At 42.6% G+C, this 24,457-nt stretch overlaps 1 protein-coding gene across 2 annotated transcripts in view; it reads left to right on the plus strand.

Annotated features, from left to right (window-relative positions):
• Positions 1 to 7,397: 7,397 nt before the first annotated feature.
• The window catches only part of MRPS5 (mitochondrial ribosomal protein S5), a 51,805-nt gene continuing 34,745 nt past the window's right edge, over positions 7,398 to 24,457 (plus strand). For both annotated transcript variants that reach the window (XR_003987419.1, XM_030448406.1), the window contains exons 1-2: positions 7,398 to 7,503; positions 19,493 to 19,630. Coding sequence is in view for 1 of the 2 variants with exons in the window: in XM_030448406.1 (XP_030304266.1) it covers positions 7,437 to 7,503; positions 19,493 to 19,630 (205 nt within the window). In the remaining variant the exon portion in view is untranslated. The remainder of the gene's footprint in view (positions 7,504 to 19,492; positions 19,631 to 24,457) is intronic.

Genomic DNA, 24,457 nt, shown 5'->3' on the forward strand with positions numbered 1-24,457 from the left:
GTGAAAAGTAGAGAAGTAGTCTCTCAGTACCTGCTCTTAGTGCTCCAGTCTCTTCATTTTGTGCTACGAATGGGGGCAGCTGACACAAGAGCTGACTTTTTGCTTGGTTCTCCACTACATTTGCTATGTCAGCAATGGGCCTTTGGCACATAAGTCAAGCTGGGTGTTGCTCACACGACTCATGCAGATAGGAAGCCACTGAAGGTAAGATGTTTGACTTCCAGATGACAGGACAATCCTGGACAGCAACCCAAAAGGCACTGATCATTGTGTCAGTAAGCTCCCCAGCCTATCATGCACCTTTGCCACTAGCACAGAACAGTGGCAAAACCAAGTGCTTAAGCACAGGATGGGTGAAAACTCTCAGACTTATCTTGACCTGTGGGCACTCTGTCACCTCTATTCTCAGCACTGTCTGCTCAAGCTTAGTGAACAACCTAAATATATGCAACAGAAAGCTGTCCTGAAGGTCCTGAAGTCATGGCAAAAACTGTTATACCACAGGTAAATAAATAATCTGTTGGTCTGACATGCATCACTAAACCATATCAATAAAACATAAATGAGATGACTCAACAATAAACATTCATTACCTCCTCTTACTTAAGTACAGTGTTTCTAAAGAAAGCAAAGACCCTAAATAGTCAAGGGAGCAATTCCAATTTAGACCCTATACATTTAGTGCTGTTAGCTAATACCTGTGTCCTGTACAGAATTTCTGACTTTCTTTGGGCAGATAATTGATATCTTTTAGGATGATTACTATCAAAGTTGCCAGTTCTGTTCTTTGTTGTTTATATTCAGGTGCTAGACAGAGGCAGGGCAAACAAGAGCTTGCAGCTTTATTTCATTCCTTCTGCCATGTGACAATGGCCCAAGCAATATTTGCAAGAGGAGGTCTGCACATGTGAGGGTCCAGATGCTGCTATTCCTCTATGATTTCTCACTGCACCCTCTTCACAGAATCATCTGGGTTGGAAAGAACCTCTGAGATCATAGAGTCCAACCCTTGATCCACTACCACTGTGGTTACCAGACCATGGCACTGAGTGCCACATCCAGTCTCTTTTTAAATATCTCCAGGGACAGAGAATCCACTACTTCCCAGGGCAGCCCATTCCAATGCCTGATCACTCTCTCTGTAAGGAATTTTTTCCTAATATCCAACCTAAACCTCCCTGACAGAGCTTAAGTCCATGCTCTCTTGTCTTACTGATAGCTGCCTGGGAGAAGAGACTGACCCCCCCCTGGCTACACCCTCCTTTCAGGGAGTTGTAGAGAGTGATGAGGTCTCCCCTGAGCCTCCTCTTCTCCAGACTGAACACTCCCAACTCCCTCAGCCCTTCCTCACAGGACTTGTGCTGGATCCCTTCACAGCCTCCTTGCTCTTCTCTGGACCTGCTCCAGCACCTCAATCTCCTTCCTAACCTGAGGGGCACAGGACCAGAACTGGACACAGTACTCGAGGTGTGGCCTCACCAGCGCTGAGTACAGGGGCAGAATCACTTCCTTGGACCTGCTGGCCACGCTGTTCCTGATACAGGCCAGGATGCCATTGGCCTTCTTGGCCACCTGGGCACACTGCTGGCTCATGTTCATCTTCCTGTCAATCCAGACTCCCAGGTCCCTTTCTGCCTGGCTGCTCTCAGTCACTTATTCATGTCAGCTCCCAGGGAAGTCAAGTGCTGACTTGTGTCAGGTGTGAAAGACCCCCTGTGAGTTCAGTGATGATGGATTTGTGCTAAAACCTTAGACTGGTCAAGTCTGCTGTCACTGCAGTAACCCTGCCAGAGGAAGTGACCCCCCAATGATGCTGCTAGTATGGAGTCCAGCAACAGCTCTTCAGAGCCAGAGTCCACTCTGCATCTGAGTGCTAGCAGCTGTTTTTTGGAGACAGTAGCCTTTTGCTTAGCAAATGACCCCATGTGAGGCAGACGGAGCACAGTTTGTTGCAGCCAGCAATGGGAAGGAGAACACAGAAATAATGTGAAGAGTTGAACAGTTGTTTTGATTGCAACTCCTGCATCTCTGACCGCTACCATACAGAAGTCAACTATGATGCATTTGTGGTTGGTTGGCAGTAATATCCCACTGGAAATGTGTATTTCTTCAGAAGATGGAACAGTACTGTCAGATTAACATTACCCTGACTAAAAGGTATCTTTGAGCAGCTTTCTGGACCTGCAAAACCCTGCTTTATATGCATGTTTATTACCCTGTATAACTGATTGACTTTTCCAATTGCACAGCCATCAAACCAGGTGCCTGGCTGTAACGATCTATTTCAAGAGGCATGTAAATTATCTTCTGTCCCACCTGGAATTCAGTATTCCTTAGTGGAGCTGACCACTGGAAAGCTTTGGTCTATTTGTAGCTTTCACTTTGGCAGGTTATTGATGTGTAGCTTGCAAAGCTGTACCTCAGAAACAGTAGAGAAACGATGGCAATAGCCACATTAACCTTTCCAATCAGCTACCTGCTGGTTTCACATTGCTCTGCCAAGAGCCTTGCAGTGGCTTTTGGGACTCACTGATGCCATCTCTAAACAATTACATACCAAGGAATGTCACTGCTGAAAAACTCAACAGCTGTGGCAGAAATACCCAGGCATTTTCAGAACTGCAAATCTGTTTATGAGCTTTCTTTTGGCTTCATTAGCAATACTGCTGTGTACTTGCCTGTTAACTGTTATGAATAGCAAATGCATGTGCTCATTTCTCTGCTTGACTCAGAGCACAACCAGCAGTTGACCACCTACATATCAAAGGTGGAAGAGTAACCAAGCAGAGCAAGCAGCATTTGCTCTAGGCAATGTATGTTGGTATGATGTGGTACTGGGAAGAAGCAAGGGTTCCACATGGTGCCACATCATATAATATTGTTAGATGCAGCATCATTAAAGCTGCTATATCTCTGCCATGCATATTCCTAATACTGTGGATACCTGGGATTCAAGTGTCACCTCCTCCCTAAAATTGATGCATATGCCTGAATAATGAGAAAAGTCAAGTACCTAGAAACTTTGAAGAAAACATGACCAGCCAAATGTGAGACACATGGATTAAAAATAGAGGGAGAGAGGCAAAGAGGCAGAGAGAGAATACTGACCAGGCCAGGAATTTTTCTGACTACAATTTGATAATCAGGTATATTTAACATCCCTTAAAGATTTCAAATTACTGACAAATGTCTGCTTTCAGCAGCTGTGCAGGATCCACATTAGCAAGGAGCTGTAGTGTCTTTGTCACTCTCCTTAGTAGCTGACCTTTCATCCCAGAGACGCACTTGTTCACAGCATGGAAGCCTCCAGAGTGACACAGCAGAGAAGGAAATGAAACACTGTGCAAAACTTTATGTCTTTGCTATTGTTCAAAGACAGGAAAATCCTAATCAAAATCACATCTCCTCTGAAATTTTTATCTGCTGATGTTCCAGTGCACTATTATCCTTCCTTGGAGCAGGCAGCCTGCCTTTGAATGAAATTATCATCCTGCATTGCTGTCCCTGCAATTGGCAGCACTATTCGCACATCAGTGACTGATACAGGTTCATATTTATTTTATTGCCAAGTAAAAGTTACCACTGGAGAAAAAAATAGGGTTTGCTCCAAAATGTTAATGACAGCATGGCCAGACAGCAGTCTTACTGTCACTGTTTTCAGTTCTGGTAGACATGATGGGATTTTTTTTCCACCCTGAAACAGCAAAGAAATAGCTGAGAATATCCCTCTGCTGAAAGTATAGCAATGCTGGATAGACCAGATAGGTGCCTCACAGGAGTGCAGTGGGATACTAAAACACCAGGCTGCCTGATGGATACCTATGGAGTCGGACTTTTTTCACCTTAGCTTTTCATCACAAGGAGAATGGTGGCTGCACCATGCTATTTTAACAATCAGCTGTTCCTCCTTCGGAGCCTATCACCCTTCTACTTCCTTCTCTGCATCACAAGTCCACCCTTTCATGCCTGCCATAACATGTTGGAGTTAACCAGATGCTACCAAAGGTTCAGGTCATAACATGCTGGAGTTAACCAGATGCTACCAAAGGTTCAGGTCATCTGCTTTCTCTCTAGCTTCTCATGGCATCACCCACACCAGCTTCTTGCACATCAACCAAGCACTGGTAGTGGGAGCTTTTCTGAGGCCCCAGCCATAATATAAAGACAGCTGCAGGCTGCTTGGGTCTCTGTGGAGCTCAAGGCACATGGGAAGACACAGCATGCTATTTCCAGTTCTAGTAAAATAAATTTGAGTTCAACCAGATATGGTAACAATAACTCAAAGCTAGTGGAACCATTTTTTTAAGAGGGTCTATGTGAAACCTCTAAGCCCCCAAACCCTAAAATGATTCTGACTAAATTCACAACTTCATTACCTTTTCAGACTTGGAAGATTTTGCTCCAAGACAGTTCAGCATTTAGCATTTTCTTGAAATGCAGGTCCACTTGGGGTTGGAGGGGATGCACTTAGTCTTCTTTGAATTGGATCTTTAAGTTGAATGTCCAGTAATGACAGCCAGGAAATCATTTGCAGGACTGTGTATTACTTTTGCTGCATCTTTTGTAGTCTGTACAGCACACTGAGACTGGACAGTGCATTAACCAATTCCCATTGACACAAGACAAAACATAGCACTATACTGCTGGCATTGACCAGCTGTAACAGGGTGACACGCTACAGTTGCTGAACAGTCATTTCACTGGCTGCATTTTTTTTTTCTATGTAACCAGTTTGTACCAGGGAAATTCTTTCTCTCCAGTAAATGACGTGCAAAAAAAAGAGGCATTTCCATTAGATCACCCAGTGCGTAAATAAAAAGGAGAGTTTAATTCTCCACATGACACAATTACTTCCAAAAGGAAGAACTGCAAATAAATACTGCAGTGAACATATCCAGAGGAACCGATGAGACTGATTTTATCCTTAGTGGCACTGTCAGGGCAACGCCCTGAAATATGTGGCATCATAATGTTGTGAGAATGGGCAGATTTAAAGTGCCTGAAGATAAGATAAAGTTCTTGTTTAAAAGATTATGTTCTTGCATCAATTTTCTGCCAGCAGCTGTTCTGATGGGACACTACAGAGGATTCTTCTTTACAGCTCCTCAGTGCATTTCTGGTCCATAAGGCACAAAGCAATTGCTGTGATACATGTTGAATGCATAACAAATACTGAACACATTGCAAGTTGTATGCTTCTGCTCAGTAATGCAAATTAAGCAATTTATTATCCCTGTAGTCTTTAATACTGGAACTAGTACATCAGGAAGAAGAATGGTAATGCAGTACATGAAAATGCCTGTGTTGCAGAAGGCAGCAGTCAGATCAATAACTCTACTGGTTTTGCCACACAAGAGGGAAAAAAATAAGAGGGGAAAAAAACCTGCTGCAAATAATTTCCAGCGAAGTTTTCCCTGCCCCAAAAAACTGTTCTGAAAAAGCAAGAATTTATCCCTGAGCATCATACCTTTTAATTCTTTTTCTAATAATGCCACAATAGCAGGCACTGTGAAGAAGAAAATCATTGAATGCCCATAGAATCCACTGCGTCCCTTGGGAGATTATTCCAATGTCTGTAACAGTTCTCATGGTGAAAAATTTTCTTCTGGAGTCCAATCAGAATCTCACAAGAACTAACTTGTACCCATTACCCCATGTCATTTCCATGTGACTCCTTGTAGTAAGGAAGTCTTCATCTTCTTGATAGCACACTTCATGTACTGGTACATGGTAATAAGGTTTCCCCTAAGCCTTCTCCTCTCAGGGCTGAACATACCCAGTTCTCTCAGTCTTTCCCCACATGGCAGGTCTTCCACTTCTCTGATCATCCTTGTGGCCCTCCTCTGGACCCTTTCCAGCCTGTCTGCATCTTTTCTTTGTATAGCAGGGACCACAACTGAACACAGTACTCCACATGTGGACTGACAAGCATCAAGTAGAGTGGTATGATGACTTCTTTATCATTGCTGGTGATATCCTTGCTAATGCAACCCAGCATCCTGTTGCCCGCCTTCGCTGCTGCAGCACACTGTTCCCTCATGGTGAGCCTGTTTTCCACCAAGACCCCCAGGTCCCTTTCCACAGAGCTGCACTCTAGGCAGGTAGATCCCAGACCGAGCTGCACCCCTGAGTTATGTATTCCAAGGTGCAAGACCTTACACTTGTCCCCACTGAAATTCATAGGGTTCTTGCTAGCTCACTCCTCCAGCCTGTCCAGGGCAACTCTCCCTTCTGGAGTGTCAACCTCCCCATTCATTTTGTTGTCATCTGCAAACTCCATCAGGTTGCTCTTGAACCTAACATCCAAATCACTTTTGAAGATACTAAACAGCATTGGGCCCATTACTGATTCCTGGGGAACCCTGCTTGTGGCTGGTTGTTGGTTTGAGAAAGAACTATATACTATCACTTTCTGGTTACAGCCAGTCAGTTTTCCATCCATCCACTTCAAGAAGGAGGAGCTCCTGCCCCAGGAATACACCAAGGGGTACAAGGTGTGTGTATCATGCTGAACTGCCAAGTCTTATTGTTACACCTATTGTACAAAAGGGTTCAGGGTCTTGAGCAGTTCCTAAGGCACATTTGGTGCTTGAGCTTCTGCAGTTGAGAGCTGCTGTTTGACAGCACTATTGTCAGCCACAGGGGAGCCTTCTCAGCCACAGAAAAGTTAACCTGTGCAGGCAACAGCTTCTGCTGGAGCTCCTGATCCAGCAGTCAGCAGCAGCCAGCAGGCCTGGGCTGCCGGCCTGACCAACAACAGAGAACCACTGGGAAAAAGCTGTCTATGGAGACACCCCACGCACCAGAAAAACCGCACAGCTGTTGTGTGACAGGGGAATGGAACCACCGGGGAAAAAAACCAAACCAAACCAAACCAAACCAAACCAAACCAAACCAAACCAAACCACAATCCTAACTTCTAGGGAGGCCGCAGGAGCTCGAGTAGAGCTGCCGCCCTGTTGTTCATGCCAGCTTTGGTTTTCTGCGGACCACATCGGAACCAGCCCCAGCGTAGCACCGCACCGATGATCCCACACCACAGCCGAACCCCTGAGCTGCCAGTACCGTCGGTTGCGAGTGCGGGGAAGGCAGAGGAGGCGGAAAGCACCTCCCACCTTCACCCTCGTCCCGCCCCGCCGGCCTCCTCAGGGCCGGGTCAGGCGGCAACGGCTCCGCTGCAACGTTGGGGTCCTGCGAAGGGCCCTTGATGCCGGGCTGTTCCCACGCTTGCCTGTTGGACCGCCAACGGTGCAGCTGCAGCGGAAAAAGGCTGAAGAAGCAGAAGCGTTTCAGTAAGGTCTGATCTAAGTTCTGGCCTCTGGTTTTCGCCGCCCAGCCCCCAGTTTCCCCCCTTGCCGTTTGCTGCCTTCGCTTTCTTATCAGGCAGTCCTCCGTGTAGCTAAATACGGTGGCCGGCGGTGGGGGAAGGGGTCGTAATGGCGGCGGCGGTGGTGGCGATCGGCCGAGCGCGCACCTATGGTGCATTGCGAGCGGCGTGGCGAGGTAATGGGGACACGCGTGGTATCGGGGGCTGCTCCTCGGGCAGGGGAGGCGAGGCGGTAATCGCCTCCCGTGGCACCGGCGTGGTCCGAGTCTCCACAGCAGGCAGGTCCCCCACTGTTTCCACAGGATCCGGGAGTGTAGGGTGTGTGGGGGGGGGCTGGGGGTGTCTGTATATACATACATACGCGTGTATGCTCGTGGCCGCAGAAGGTGGGTTTGTGTGTCCCAGCCGTCTTCCCACAGATCCGAGGGACGACCTGATAAGAGCAACCGGTTCCCCTTTGCGGCCTGCTGCCGCTCTGCGCTGGGGTCACACCGGCTGGGGTACTGAGGGAGCTCCCGAGTGTTCTTGTTCTGCAGGGGGGGGGGGGGGGGGGGGGGCTGGTCGTTGTTATTAGTAGGTGTCTCTTTTTATATGTATTTGCGGGTTTTAAGCCCTTGAAATTATTTTTTCCTTCAGTTGATTTTGTTCTGATGTGGAAAAGTGCTTTGCTGTTTGTTGGACTCAACTTGCATCATAAGTGAGACTTCACAGTGGTTCCTGTGGCACAGTAATAACTGGCTTGTGATTCACAGGGAAAAAACACACAGGGAAGTAGAAGCTGCTCTCTGTGTGCATGGGTCAGAACACAACCCTTTTGCATACAGTGCCCTGTCTCTAGGTTCTACAAGAGCCAGATATGAATTCTGTTTTATGTGCAAACAATGCTAATGTGACGTTTGAAATAAATGTTATACTTTAAAGCCTATATTTTGATAGCTAGTGTCAACCTAGGTGCTCTTATGCATGATACTCCTATCCAGGAGAGGAGGTGTGATAAATACACTGTGGAATCTAACTGTACACTTGCATTATCAGGTCTTTTTCCATAAGGGTTGTTTTCTAGACAGGTGGCTTCCAGTCTTAGTTGCACTCCTGAGTTATGTATTCCCAGGTGCAAGACCTTACACTTGTCCCCACTGAAATTCATAAGGTTCTTGCTAGCCCGCCTCTCCAGCCCTTCCTGGAGGGCAACTCTCCCTTCTGGAATGCCAGCCTCGCCGCTCATTTTGGTCTCATCTGCAAACTCCATTAGGGTGCTCTTGATCCCAGCATCCAAATCACTGGTGAAGATACTAAACAGGATTAGGCCCAGTATTGATTCCTGGGGAATCCTGCTTGTGGCTGGTTGTTGGTTTGAGAAAGAACTACTTGCTACTACCCTCTGGTTACAGCCAGACAGTTCCCCCACTCACCACACAGACTACTTCTCTAGTCTATAATGCCCCAGTTTCTTTAAGAGAAGGCTGTGGGAGACTGTGTCAAAAGCCTTGTACAAGTCCAGGTAGACAAGTCCACTGCTCGGCCTGCATCAGCCAGGCAGGCTACTTTGTTGTAGAAGGTGGTCAGGTCTGTCAGGCACTACTTACCTCTGGTGAATGTTGGCTTTTCCCAGTTGTATGCTGCAGTTGACTTGTGACAGTCCCCAAGAGGGTGAGGCTCACAGGTTCCTAATTACCTGGGTCCTCCTTGAAACCCTTCTTGTAGATGGGGGTGACATTAGCCTTCCTCCAGTTTTCAGGGACATCTCCAAGTCTCCATGACTTCTCAAAGACTATGGAGAACGACCCTGCAGCAACATCAGCCAGCTCTCCCAGCACTGTGGGGTGAATGGCATCCCGACCCAGCAATCTGTACAGGTCAAGCTCCTGTAATAGTTGATGCACCAACTCTTCCTTCACTGTCAGCATGTCTGTGTCTGCATCAACCTGGATTTTTATTCCCATGGCCTGGGACCCAACAGTGCAGAGATGAAGAAGGTGCTGAGAACCTCTGCCTTTTCAGCATTGTTGGTGACCAGTTCACCTCTCCTGTTTAATAGTGGGCCAGTGTTCTCTTTTTGTTAATGTATATGAAGAATCCTTTCTTGACATTTTTGATATCTCTGGCCAGTTTCAGTTCAAGATGATCTTTTGCTTTCCTAACTGCAGCTCTGCATACTCTGGTAATGCCCTTGAAATTTTCAAAAGGTAATGTTCCACTTCTCCATCTCCGATACATTTCCCTTTTGGATCTGAGCAGACCCAGAAGCTCGCACTTAAGCCATGGAGGTCTCTTGTTCCTCCTGTTTCCCTTGCCTTTAGAGGAGTTTAAGTTCTGTGGCCTTCCCCCATTCTTTATGATTTTTAATCCTCTGCAATCACTTTTCAAAACTGAAATGAGTTATTTTCCCCAGCAGAGGTTAAAGGATATTTAGGAAGAAGGAAGTATATGTAGATTTTTTTTTCTGCTAAGGATCAGAGCTGACTTTCGATCTGTCCTTCAAAAGTTTGTGGTTAGAAAATTGGGAAAATTGTCTTTTATATGTGATAAATAATACTGTATATCCAAAAACTTTTGTAGGGTGGCATTTGAGAGGTTGGATGGGTCTTTGAGCAACCTGGTCTAGTGGGAGGCATCCCTGCCCTTGGGAAGTGTGTTGGAACAAGGTGATCTTTAAGGTCCCTTCCAACCCAAACCAGCCTATGATTTTTTTATAATTTTTATAAATGTTAATTTTTACAAATGTTAATTTTTATATAGTTGTGGGGTTTGTTGACCTCCATGCTTCTCATAAGAGAAAATTGCAATCCTTTAATTTTTACAGCATTTTTAATCAGTGAATACCATTGAGGCTTTGACACAAGCTTAAGGTGGTATAGGTATAATTACTGCAGTGCCATGGGTGCCTTAGTGTTTTGTATTGCTAAGTGCCTTCCACTTGCAACCTTGCTGCCTGCCTCTCAGCAGGTCTGTCCCCATTCGCCCAAGCTCTCCTGGTGCTGTTGCAGAGCCTTTAGGGTAGCATTTTCCCATTGTTCTCATGCTTTTATCCTTAGGCCTTGCAGCTGTGAATTCCAATAGTCTTGGGATCTCAGGTTCTCCTGGGCAGCACCTGACAGGAGCAGAAACTACTTCTTCCATTTGCTTTTTTTCTGAATTGTAAGTTTTGGATTCATTAGGGAATGCATGATTTCACAGTTCTCAACAGCTGTCTGGACTCCCTGTATCTAGTGAGCAGTCTACAAGGGTCCTGATGAAAAGTACTACTTGAAATTCTTAGGGGGGTAAATCCTCTGCAGCACCGAAGGCTGCTTTGGGATGTATGTTACGTCTTTCTCCTTTTGTCTTCAGTTTTCCTCCAAAGTGGCTTCCATCATTGGAGTCACTGTATGCCATCAACTGAGTACCCTGTAATAAGTCTTTTCTCAGAATCCTTTATACAGCCTAGGTAGCTTGTATGAAGTTAACTTGTAGGCAGGAGTCACAATGAGCTACATGAATGCCTGTGTGTTTTCCAGGGAAAGCTGCTGACTGAGGTGGGAATAAAGGTCAGAATACATTGGTAAAAGTGTATTCAAGATTGGTGTTAGAACACCTGGAAGCTGGAGTGTTTTTTTTCATTCAGCAGAGGATGTCCCTTCTTTCTCCTCCATCTTTGAAGGCAAAATAAAGTTCTCTAGGGTTTTTTAGCTTCTATCCTTACATCCATTCCTTAAAAAAATTTTAAAAAAAGTCTAAGTAGTTAATTAATTTCTGGGCTCTTTCTTCCTCAGAGCAATCCATAAGTGATGTCTGTTCTGTAGCTGACCTGCAATTAAAGCCTGAGCATTCAGGGAGGTTTGAAAGCAGGCCAGTGGTGTTTCCTTGTGTCCTGGTTTGGGCCAGGATAAAGGTGATTTTCTGCTTTGTACTTTTACTTTTAGCTAAGTCTCTTGTAAGTAGTTGCACTTGCTGAAATTAACAGCAAGTTTCTCAGACAGTGTGTGTTTCTAGGATTGATAACACTTGATGTTTATAGTTACTGCTAGAGACTGGTATGCAGAGCCGAGGACACTGCTCAGCTCTGAGGAAAACATTTTACCGTCCAGGAGAATACAGAGGTCCCACCCGAGCCCTCCTTTAGGGAGGAACAGACAAGATAGATGCCAGAATTGACCAAACAGAGTATTCCATCCCATATACGTCACACTCAGTATAAATTTGAGGCATCACGAGGGCCGAGCCGGATCTTTTCCTGTTTTCCTTCTTCCCTTCCTTCTCGGCATCCTGGAAGGATCCCGTCCGTTCGTTTGCCTGTGGTCCTGATCCGTGCCAGCCCATATCTGTGTGTTCCTGCCTCCGGTTCCCGACTGCTGCCGACTCCAGGAGTCCAGCCTGGACTTTCCCAGGGCTGCCCTGCAGCCTCGGTGGTGACGTGAGAGTTATTGGGGGAGAGGCGGGAGGAATGTGGTATCCATTTTCCTGTATATTTGTATATATTTAGTAATTTTACTTATTTATCATTACTGTTTCATTAAAGTTGTGTAGTTTAGTTTCCAACCCATAAGTCTCTCTCCCTTATTCTCTCTCCTTTCTCTATCAAGGAGAGAGAGATTAATAGAGAGCGTCTGTTATTCGGTTTAATTGCCAGGCCAGTGGCAGATTTAAACCGTGACAGATTTATTGGCGCCCAACGTGGGGCCCGAGCTACTTGGCTCGAGTCCAGTTTAAATTTTGACTAAATTGCCTGAACAGTTTGAATTCCAACTCCAGTGAAAGAATGGCTTTCCTGAGCTGGAATCAGACCTTGTTCTTTGGAAATTTCACAGGGTTGGAGATTAAACCAATTGTGCCGTACCTTTGGTATTTAGGGTATGCAATCTGTCTTTTCGCAGCTGGGATTGCTGTTGCTTTGTGGTTTGTTCTTCGTAAGAGTTGCTTAAGAACCATCATTGCAATATTGTCCTCAATACTGGTGTATATCATCGTGCATGGTGTAGTGGTGTTTCATAGAAGGATTAAGAACTTTGTTGGTAATTTTCAGCCTGCTTTTGAGGAAATACACCACTCTTGGGCTGAGTTCAATGGATTCTAGTCAAAATGGCATTATGATTGTTATAGTTTTGAACCTCCTGATTCTTGTAGGCATTGTTGTTCAGGTGTCTGTGAATATTTTCATGTGCTATCATATACTGGTGAGGAATAAGACAATTATAACTAGGGGAACGAGCACACCTCGTAAAGAGAGCACCCCCACTCCTGCCTCTGCAGCCGCTTCTCGCCCCCCCTCACGCAAGGGCACAACTCAGATAAGGCCGGCAAGCATTGCCAGCGTATCTGCTACAGCTCCAGTTGCTGTCTCTACTCCCACAGACACTGCTGCTGCTCAGAAAGCAAGCCCTGCTGCTGCTACTGCTGCAGATACTACAGCCTCTCCCCCTCAGCCCACACAGTTACTTGTTGACCCTGTAACTAGGAGAAAAGGAAAACAATGGAAATCAGAAACGAGCCTTAACCCTTCCAAGTCTGAACGAGATGACCAGGTAATAGAGGAAACAGAGGATACTGTTACTGCCTCTCCTCATAGAGCATTCCCTAAAGCAGAATCAGATGAGGACTCAGACTCAGAATCTGCTCAGCCCTATTCCATGAGAGACTTGCGTACTCTGAGAAAAGATTTCAGCCGTTTTCCAGGTGAACCACTTCTCTCTTGGTTATTCCGATGCTGGAATGATGGGGCTGCTACCATAACATTAACTCAGAAGGAAGCCAGGCAGTTGGGATCCCTAGCCAAAGATGCAGGTATTGATCGGGCATTTGGGGAAAAGGCTGGAACTACCAGCCTGTGGAAACGACTCTTGTCAGCTGTAAGGGAGAGATATCCCTATAAAGAGGAAATAGACTGCCCACAGATCAAAGCACGCAGACTTGGAAAAGCTATCAGGTATCTCGAAGAATTGGCTGTGCGAGACGTGATCTATAATAATGATGACATTGAAGATCCCTATCACGTACCATGCCCTAAACCTATGATGCAAAGGTTTGTGCATGCTGCACCACCACCTTTTAATCATACACTATCAGTAATGCTATGGGTTCCTGCAGAGGTAGATACAACTGTGGGTGATGTGATTAAAACTGTACGAGAGTGTGAAGATGCTGTCATAGCCCCTTGTCGGGCCTGGGTCTCAGCTATCAAGAGAGCATCTGAGGAATGGCATTCACCCCTTTCTCCTCAGACAGACGGAGGACGCCGCATTGCAGCCATTAAGAGGAGACGCCCTCCTATGAGACAGAATCGAGAGAAACAGAAATCAGTAAGAGGGACCCTATGGGTAATCCTGTGTGAATGTGGGGAGGACATGAAAAAGTGGGACAAGAAACCTACTGCTGCCCTACAGGACTGAGTGATTGAGTTGATAAGTAAGCCGAAGGCAAAAGGAGGTCCTTCTAAAAAGATGGCTGCTCAAGTCTCCAGTGTAGAGTTACCCAATCCAAAAATGCTGGTGACTCCAGATCCCTGCACATCAGGTGTGAGTACTGGGGATGCAAACTCCAGTAATGCACATACTGACAATGCTGTATGTGCTCAAGCTTAGAGGTGCCCTGCCTCCAGCCAGGTGGAGGAGAGGGACAACCGAATCTATTGGATTGTGTGGATTCGATGGCCTGGCACATTAGAGCCACAAAAGTATAAAGCCTTGGTGGACACTGGTGCACAGTGCACCCTAATGCCATCGAATCAGAAAGGCACAGACTCCGTCACTATTTCTGGAGTGACAGGGGGATCTAAAGAACTGACTACTGTGAAGGCTGATGTGAGCCTCACTGGAATAAAGTGGCATAAACACCCAATAGTGACTGGTCCAGATGCTCTGTGCATCCTTGGCATAGACTACCTCAAGGGAGGTGATTTCGAGGACCCAAAAGGGTACCGCTGGTCCTTTGGTACTGCAGCTATTAAGACTGAGAATGCAGAATGGCTGCATACTTTGTTTGGCCTTTCAGATAAGTCCTTTGTAGTGGGGTTGCTGAGGACTACAAACCAGCGGCTGCCAACTGCTACTTCAGTAGTGCATCGTAGACAATATCGTGTCAACAGAGATGCTGTGGTCCCCATTCACAAGCTGATCCGGCAACTAGAGAGCCAAGGAGTGATCAGCAAGACTCATTCACCCTTCAACAGTCCTGTATGGCCAGTGAAAAAGCCAAATGGAGAGTGGAGGCTGACAGTGGACTATCGTGCCCTGAATGAAGTTAAAAAGTAGCTCGGGCCCCGCGTTGGGCGCCAATAAATCTGTCACGGTTTAACACTGGCCTGGCAATTAAACCGAATAACAGACGCTCTCTATTAATCTCTCTCTCCTTGATAGAGATTAAGGGATACATTTTTACTTCTAGTCACAGAGCATATCCTAAAGAAATATATACTTCTTGCAAGTAGACCACAAAAATTAACAGGCTGGAGCTGCTCCTGTGTTAGTTGTTAAAATAACCTGTATCTTTTCCATGACCTCTTTCTGATTTGGTGTTCCATGCTCAGCACAGGTAGCTAGTGACTCTTTCCATATGCTATGGTTTTAAATGCATATGATTTTAAGTGCTTGAGCAGTGAGATTCTTCACATCCAGATTTTTCCCAAGGAGCTGGAGGGCTTTTTTAAACAGCAATTTGTATCAGTGCAAAGATTTCATTACTCATTTCCATTCATTTTCATGGGCCTTTCTTGAGCACTTATGAAATGGTATGAAAAAATAGTAATGAGTTTGAAATGTGTCCCCTGCTGTAATTGTTCGTAAGAGCACATTATTTCTCTGCATAACACTTTCATTTGAATAAAAAGCAGCAAGGAAAATGTTAAACAGAAAAAACAGGCAAAAAGCCCCTAAACTTCATTGCTCATTGGAGGCCAAGTTAATAGTGCTTGGTGTCTTCAGAGATGCAATTTTGAATTTAATCAGAACATCTCTGTTTTCTTGTACATAAAACCTTTTGAGAATGTTTCGTTCTAGTACTCAGGCAATTTTTCCAAAGTTCTAATTTTAACTACACAGTAATCGTTTTGATGGCTCTTTACAAAAGTTTTGAGTTTTTTTTACAATGCAGTTGTCACTGTTGAAGCTGACTTCATGCAGTGTTTCCTTCAGGTATGGAACTGAGTAAGATCAATTTTCTGTATTCCTGTGGAAAATAATTATAGGGGTTGGTAGAGGTTCTTACTAAATTATAGCCAGTTGTTTAAAAAAAAGGAAGTTAGCATCCAGGCTTGCTGAAAACTGCATTCATACGTACAGTAAATACATGCATATTCAGCATGCTTGCTGTCTTTCAGAGTGTTAGGTGATACAACAAGCAAATGGCAACACATGGCATTTTGGGGCACATTGTGCATGTCATGACAGAGGCTGCAGCCTGTGTGTAAGTCTCCTAAGGGTGGTGTGTTAAACCATCATGTAACTGCAGTAAAGCTTAGGAATGCTACAATGGAATAGGTACAGTAAGTTAGTGGGCTTGGGTGAGTGCTAGGAAGAAAACTGTTAGAGATTTAAAGCAACAAGACCATTAGGCCATGAGGTTTACTTTTTCACCTCCTTGGCATTCATTATTCTATTGCATCTTGTGAGAAGAATGAAATGGTTCTATAGTGGTTTTGTTAAGTGAATTTTTAGGGCTGAATATGTGTAATTTTATACCCACATAAATTTTTATATTTAGCCAGTGAAAGACAAGACTGGAAAGACAGTGCAGCATTTTAATTCTAATGTTTATACCAAGGAGGTATTTCTGAGAATTCTGTTTTATGTTAGTGCAGAACTTAAATATAGTAAGCATGCCTTTTTTTTTTTTTTTTCTGCTCTGTTGTTGTCTTTTGCCTGTGGCAAGGCGTTTGTCCAGCATTCATGACCTGTTTTGCTTTTCTGAATGATTTAGTTTTGAATAGCTTGCTGTAAGAAACATGTTAGATTTTAAATAAAGCTTTAATCACAGATGTTTGGGGGATGTATAGGGAATGGAGGATATGATGCATTAACTGTACATACTTATGAGTAAAAATGCTGTTTTATTGAAGTGTGACATTTAAAACTGTTTACATTGCATAAATATTTTTGTTCTTCTCTCCTTTCAAAGTGTCTAGTCCCTTGGTAGCACTATGTGTACAGAACTGTGTGGGTATACTTCACTAAGTACCAGTACTCAGTGTTTCAGCCTTTGGGAGTGCTGTAGGTTAGGGTTTTTTGGGTTTTTTCCCTGTGTCTTCCTCATCCCTCTTTTGTCTTGCTGCGATTCAGAGACCAAAAGTCTCATCTCCAAATGTCCAGAATACAGTCAGCACAGCCTCTGGGCTTTCCTGGGCATACAATTAAAAAGTAAAAAAAGATTAAATCCTTAGAAAAAAAAATGAGATTTGTCACTTGTTTCAGTCTGGAATTCTGGGATTTCATAATGGGCTTGAATAACCTCTGTTATGAATTGTAATAGTTGGAGGTTTTAGTATTTTTTTAATATAACTTTGTGTCACCATACTGCTTGGGATCTGTTGAAGGTTGTCTGATTTTTTTCAGTCACACCAGTGCTTATGTGGCTACTTCTCATTCTGACACGAGTTTCTCTTCTCTTTTGTGCCTCAGTCATTTTGTCAAAATTTTATTTCTGCAGTGGTTATTCAGTTCCACTGTTTCTTGATTCTTCTTACTGTTGTCATTTTGTCCTGTCTTGGTTGAATATGAAGCTCATGGACAAACACAAATGAAAAAGAAACCTACAGAGCATGGAAGCAAGGACAGGTAGTGTGGGAGGAATACACACAAATTGTCTGAGCTGCCACGGATTAGATCAGGAAAGCTGAAGCCCCGATAGAATTTAATCTGACCAGGGACATCAAGGGCAATAGGAAATGCTTCTATAGTTATTTCAGTGGTAAAAGGAAAAAGGGGGACAGTTTGGGCCCTCTTCAGAAGGAAACAGTGGACCTGGTTACCAGTGACTTTTCTGTCTCATTCTTCACTGGCAAGTGCTCAAGCCACGCTGCCCAATTCACAGAACAGAAGGACTGGGAGAATGAAGAACTACCCACTGTAGGATAAGATCAGGTTTGAGACCATCTAAGGAACCTGAAGGTGCACAAGCCCATGGGACCTAATGAAACACATCCGTGGGTCTCAGGGAAATGGCAGATCAAATTGCTGAGCCACTGTCCATCATATTTGAGAAGTTGTAGCAGTCTGAAGTTCCCACTGACAGGAAATGGGGAAACATAACCCTCATTTTCAAAAAGAGGAAAAAATGAAGACCTGGAGAACTACAGGCCAGTCAGTCTCACCTCTGTGGCCAGCAAGATCATGGAGCAGATCCTTCTGGACACTATGCTAAGGTATATGGAGACTAAAGAAGGTTACTGACAGCAAACATGGCTTCATCAAGAGCAAACCATATGTGATAAATTTAGTGGCCTTCTATGATGGGATTAGATTGCAAGATAAGGAAAGAGCAAGTCATCTACCTGGACTTGAGCAAAGCATTTGACACTGTCTTGCTTGATAGCCTGGTCTCTAAATAAGAGAAACATGGATGGACCATTTGGTGTACAAAGAATTGGCTGGAAAAACGTTGAATCAACTGCTCAATGTCCCAGTGGAGTTCAGTGGTGATTGCATTCCTCAGGGGTCATTACTGTGATCTGTGTTTAACATCTTTGTCAGTGACATGGATGGTGGCGTCAAGCACACCTTTGATGATGACACTAAGGTGTGTGGTGCATGCTGGAAGAAAGGGAGGCCATCCAGAGGGACCTCTACAGGCCTGAGAGGTAGGCTCATGCAAATGACATGAAATTCAACAAGGCCAAATGCAAGAACCTGGACCTGGGTTGAGACAATCCAAAGCATAATTAAAGGTTGTGATACCAGCCTTGCAGAAAATTACTTAGGGGTGTTGGTTGATGAGAAGTTCAATATGAGCTGGCAATGTGTACTTGAAGCCCAGAAAGTCCCCTGTATCCTGGGCTGCATCAGAACAAGTGTGGCCAGCAGGTCAAGGGAGGTGACTCTGCCCCTCTGCTCTGCTATTGTGAGACTCCACCTGGAGCACTGTGTCCCGTTCTGGAGCCCCCAACACAAGGACACAGAGCGTCTAAAATGGAGGACATGAGCACAAGAAGGACATGGAGCTGTTGGATTGAATCCTGAGGAGAGCCATGAAGATGATCAGAGGGCTGGAGCACCTCTTCTGTGAGGAGAGACTGAGAGAGTTGGAATTGTCCAGTCTAGAGGAGAGAAGGCTACAGGGAGACCTTGTAGCAGCCTTCCACTACCTGAAAGGGGCTTGCAGGAAATCTGAAGAGCCTGTCCAGACAGTTAGTGTTGTCCCTGGTGTTTTGAATGTTGACCAGTTATTTATCTTGTTTTTGCTAATTAATTGTTGCTGCAATAGATAACTCAGTGAATGTCTATAGAGCCAGTTTAACAAACAGAGTGTAAGAGAAGCAGTCAGAAATGGCAAGGCAGGGAAGCTAAATTAAGTCTTTGCATAATTATTCACTGAAAAAGAAATGAGATTTCAGTGTGGTACCCCATGGTGATGATGATGAGAGTTAGCAAAAATTCTGAAATAAAAATTAACTCTGAAAGAGGTTATGGGACAAATCTACAGGGTGATCATTAGCAGGATTAAAAACTAATCACAAGGGTATTCTAAGATAATTCCAGGATGAAAAAGATTAATTATAAGTAAGAGCGAGTAACTCTTTAAAATTGCTTTGTTACTTGAGGAGTGGGTAGTGGTAAATATGGGATTTATCTTCTTTTAAAAGTTTGCAAAATAAAAATAAATACTCTAAAAAGAGTGTGCTTGCCTTTAGTAACAGAGTATTTAGCCTTACAAATCTCCTTAAGAGTTTGGGTGTGTTTGTTGGTTTTTCTGAGAGGCTAAGTAGGGTAACAGTGATCCAGTTAATGCATTGCATGTATTATTTCCAAACAGCTATTAACAGACTTTTAAGAAAGTCAGCAGATGTGGGTTATGAGATAAGGTCCTGGTGTGTTTAAATGTGGTAGATGTCATCTACCTGGACCTGTGCAAAGCTGTTTGGAAACTAAGCTATATGAGTAAATATTTCTATATTTTCTTCTAGTGTGTAAATGTGCCAGAAATGCTTTTTTAAAGAAGAAAATTTGCTGTATATAAACACCTTTCTGTCTTCATTTTCAGGGGTTGCTTCTGTGCCGGTGAAAGGCAGTTGCTGTTCATATTCTAGTCTGGTGTGGGCTTTCCAGACACGGTGTTCTATCTCTGCCCCCTGGAATGTGACAGTCGAGCAACGCAGACAAAGCAGTTTCTTCAATACATGTAAGTCTTGAATTGGAGGTTTTCTAAGGATGACAGTTACAGGCAAAAATTCATTTAGGACTTTTTCTTAGACACCCAAGCAATTGCAAGGTAATATGTAACAGCTAAGCTCTATTGTTCCTCTGTTTATCTTAAATTTAAAGTATAGCAAGTGATTGCAGTGTCATTACAATTTGTAGATTGTAGATTAGATGTTTCCTTAATTATGTTCATGTTAATATTCAAAAGTCTAGATGAGGTCTGTTGTACTTGGAATTTTGCCAGCTGTATTGTTAGATGACTTGATTTTATAAATTCTGTTAGATGACTGAATTTGAAATCTTTGTTGTGATTGCATTCCCATTGTTCGACTTAAACGTAACTTGTTTAAAATTTATTGGGCAAACTACCTTAAACTGTTAGCTCAAGCAATAAGGTGTAACAACTTGGAAGAATTTAAATGTACCTTCTCTATGTATTGACTAGAATTAGTAGCTATCAGATTCAGATGACCGAAGGGGTTGTATTTCAGACGAGTTATTCTAAAAACCATGTCTCCTGCAGAAGTAAGAAAAAATATTCTTTAAAATTCAAGTGAAGTTGATATTAACAGTATAAATTACTGATGTCCTCTATAGATGTGGCTGCATCAGAAATGGTAGCATTAAAAATGGAGTTATGAGCATTTTATGACAGTCCTTTGTGACTGAAAAGGTGACTATACTTTTCTATCTCATTACTGAAGATTTGCTTATCTTCAGTCATACTTCTAAAAATAATATGTTCTTGTTTGTAGGGTTGTCTGTACATTCAGCTTAACATTAAAAACAGTTTAACACATTTAATTAGAAGGAATTCATTTAAATAAGACGAATTGCAATTATCGTAGGCAGTCTGTGATCCCTACTCAGCTGTCTCCTGCAACTCTAACAGAAACACACACAGGGTTTATTCTTGTCCAATGACATATATCAGTGAGTTTCTAACAAAATAATTTTAAATTATCTTGTTATTCCAGGCCTGGCTTCAATCCCTCCTTCCTTTCCCCTTTCTTTCCTTTCCAACATGCAAAGCAGTTCAGTTTCCATTTACTTAACCATTTCACATGCTTATTTAGAGATGTGGGTGGGCCTGAGGTTTTCCACATCATATTTATTTTACATGTATAACTTCCTCTGAAAAGTCCTGACACCTTTTGAAGTGTGTCTCAGTAACCTGTTACAACTAATGTCTTGTTTGTGCCTTTTGCAGTCCACCTTTTGTCTGAGAGCATAGGGCAGAGCTGTATTCCCCACACCTGGTAAATTTGCATGCTGTTCTGTGCAGGCATACAGTCTAGGAAATCCCACCAATCCAGACTTTCTGAACAGATGTTTAAGCTTCAGTTGTTGAGAAGCATTGATAAAACATGCTATATATTTAATGGAAGAAGTATGTATAGGTGTGATGAGGAAAATACAAGATACAGAACTTCTAAACTTGATAGCCACAGAACTGGGCTGAAATATATGGGCTTTCATTCCTGAAAGCATCAGAGACACATAGATATGTCATGGAAACTGAATCGATTTGGCAGTCTGACAGTCATATGAGTTACCTTTGACCACCATCATGCAAACCATCAAGCATAATTTTCTGAACATCCATTGTGTATCAGTGTATGTGAGAGTAAAGACTTGTATTTAATACTGGACTATATAAAAATTATTCTTTCCTACTCTAAGTAGTCATTCCATTAGCTACCCTGGAAACAAGTGAAAAGAACTTAATTACTCCGTTGCTAGGTGAAATTTCTTCGTAATTGAGAGTACAGAATAAGGAATATGATTTTTATTCAGAGGTCATAGGACTAGATTTTAACAATCAAGGGAGAATTATGTAGATGAACAAAACAAAATCATGCACAGTCATACTCAGTAGTAATCTCTGTGTTTGTGTTCGTTATTGGAAACATCAGTTCTTGAAAGCCTGCTCCTTAATTACATTTGATATTAAATTTTTTTGTAGTCCTCTTGTGGGTTTTCTTTAGATTTTGTTTAGATTGTTTGGTTTTTTCTGCCATGCTTAATTTCAGGATCAAAATGAAACTATTATTATTGTCATTTTAATTTTTAAAGAATTTTCTTTCAAATGTGAATGCTCCAGATGTCATTGTCCTATGAAGAATTTTGATGCTTCAGCATTGAGAGCTCTAAATATACAGCTGCTTTTTTTTTTTTTCCCTTTTATGAAGGAGGTGCCTCTGTGTGCATTCGTGTTGAAGAATAGTTAGGTTAATTGTTTTTAGTCAGAAAAGGGGATTTAATATTAATTTGTACTTAATGTTAATTGTACTTAGTGGGGGGCTATTTTAGGGTTTTGATTTCTTACTGCACAGTGTAACGTTTGTGAAGGCACTTGACCTCTGTTTTTTATTTTGTTTTGAGAAAATAAACCAGGCCAATGGTGTTTACTTTGCAAATCTCACTGAAATCTCTGTTCTCTATATCCAACTGGTGATACTGAGGCCAGCTATGATTTAAAAATAAATAAATTTAAAAAAAAAAGGTGCAAATGAAAGCTTTATTAATCAAAGCAACCTTCAAATGATAGTATAGGTAGTATCATTTACACCAGCACCTATTAGCTAAGTCAAGGTCCTGGTGTTTTTAAATAAGATGTTTTGAAGAAAAAATAGAATTACTCAGATGTTTGTCAGGTTAATTTTGGTTCTTTGTTTAAGCTAACAAGTTTTTAGTCTGTTAATGACTTTGTAGGTGGATTTAGTCAGGATTTGAATTGTGACTAACCTGAAAATCCCATGTCTGCGGCTCTCTGCAGATGGTTGCTAGATTGCCAGTTTTAAAAAATATGAAATTGTAATCCCAAATGCACCATGTGCTCAAGGTTTGCAGTGGAGTTATTTACTGTATGTGTGTAGCAGTATGAATGCAGCTTTCAGAATAATATTTTCCAGCTGCAGGAATTTTGTTTTACTGTCATAATGCAATAGGGGGTTTTTTTCAGGTTAGACTTTAGATGCATCTTTTGCTGCCAACAGATTTGCAGACACACCTAAAGTGCATTTTTTCTGCAATTAAGATAATGAGAACTTTTGCATTTTTTAGTGATACAAAGATATCATTAAGCTTCTGTGAAGAAGCAGGTAGCCCCTAGAGCTGCAGCCTTCTATTAGCAAACAAACAGCAACAAAAAAGGGGTTTTGTATATAAATTTTTTCCTTTTTCACTATTCTGGAAATCCAGCTAGCAGTCAGAACAAGAAGTAAGCTTAAGTTTTCAGCAGAAGGATTTCATATATGTTCAGTTCTAATTTTTAGCCTGTGAAGTTTATCAAAAATCTTCCTACATCTGTCCCATGAAACTGATCTATATGTCCTCAGATTCCTCTTTGTGGTCTTGCAGTAGACCTTGTCTTTCTCAGACATTTTTCATGTCTAGATTCTTGCATCTTGTATCTAGGTTAGATACCACCTGCAAGGTTGCTTCCTTAGAAAAACCTCACAATCTTCAGTGATTTGTTACATGGAATGTTTTGAATGTATAACTCTAAGTGGCTTTTCTTCTGTGAATTTGCTTGGCTGCTTTTGAACCCATATGAATGATCTGACAAGAGTGGATTCTCTTTTCTGCAGATGAATAAGCATGTGTTCATCAGTGAAGACAAGGTCAAAGAAATGCCCTCTGCACTTGAGTGTAGTGTGAGGTTTGTGGGTCTTGGTTCCCGAAAGAGTGGATTCCTAAGCCTTTGACCTGGCTCTGAGATAAAATGTCTCCTTGTGGTAGTTAAGCAGCTGTTTCTAGGCTGTGTAATTTATCATGCAATTTGTAATAGAATACTTAAGCAGCACATTGCCTTTGCAGATGCTTTCTCATGTTTCACATGTGTGAAGTATCTTCCAAATCCCGTTTTTTGGTTTTTGTTTGTTGTTTTTTTTTTGGAGATGGTGGCAAAAACATTAATGTCCAGAGGAGGAAAGGGGTTCAAATATCATACCTTTATAGGATTCCTCTGCTAGTGAAAGTATGTAGTCTCTGCTGAAATGTGGGAGAGAATGTTAGTGACTGAAAAGACCTTGTTAAGTTCCTTAAGGTAATACAGATGCATAGATGTAGCAGCATTAGTGGGCAATGGTTCCTTGGAAGAAGCATGTTTATTTTAGCATATTCATTGTTCTTTTTATTATGTCATTAATATTACTACCATTGGATCTCTGCTGCTGTGCTGGTATAAGGCTATTTGTCATCAAAAAACTTGAAAGAAAAATTGCTTGTAAGCAGAAGAAGTGAACCTCCTTAAGCTGTTTTACAAATTTTATTATTTCTCTCCTTTTAGTCCCTTCAGTTTCCCAACTTGTGCTATTTGTCTCTCTTGGCGTTTATATTCTAAGCAAACTTCGAACTTATCTTGCAGGAGACAAAGAAATCTGCTTTTAATCTCAGTTTATCAGGATCTAGGATTCTGTTTTCTGGTATGGTTTACAGCAAGTCTTTCTAGTAATACTTGTGAATTAGTGAGGTGTGATCTAATACTAATCTTCCTTTGAAGTAAGGAGTAGGGCTGTTTGGTTCCTGAAATTTAGGGATAGTATAAAAAAACCCATAACAAAACCAAATCCTTTTTTAAAATACTACAAAGATCTTCTATGTAGATGAAGCAAAATTGAGTGTGTAATACAAACATTATTAGCAGTTGTCAGCTTGCATAAAGCATGCTTTCAGCAAAATTTGATAGTAGATCTTTTTCTAGTTCATCAAATAAAATCTTACATATGACAGATTTGCTTTTATTTTTTTCACTTAGTAGCTACATGCTTTTCAGTCCCTGACTAGAAATGTGTTGTGGCTT

The sequence above is a fragment of the Calypte anna genome, chromosome 3 (assembly GCF_003957555.1).
Source record: "Calypte anna isolate BGI_N300 chromosome 3, bCalAnn1_v1.p, whole genome shotgun sequence".
Lineage (NCBI taxonomy): Eukaryota > Metazoa > Chordata > Aves > Apodiformes > Trochilidae > Calypte > Calypte anna.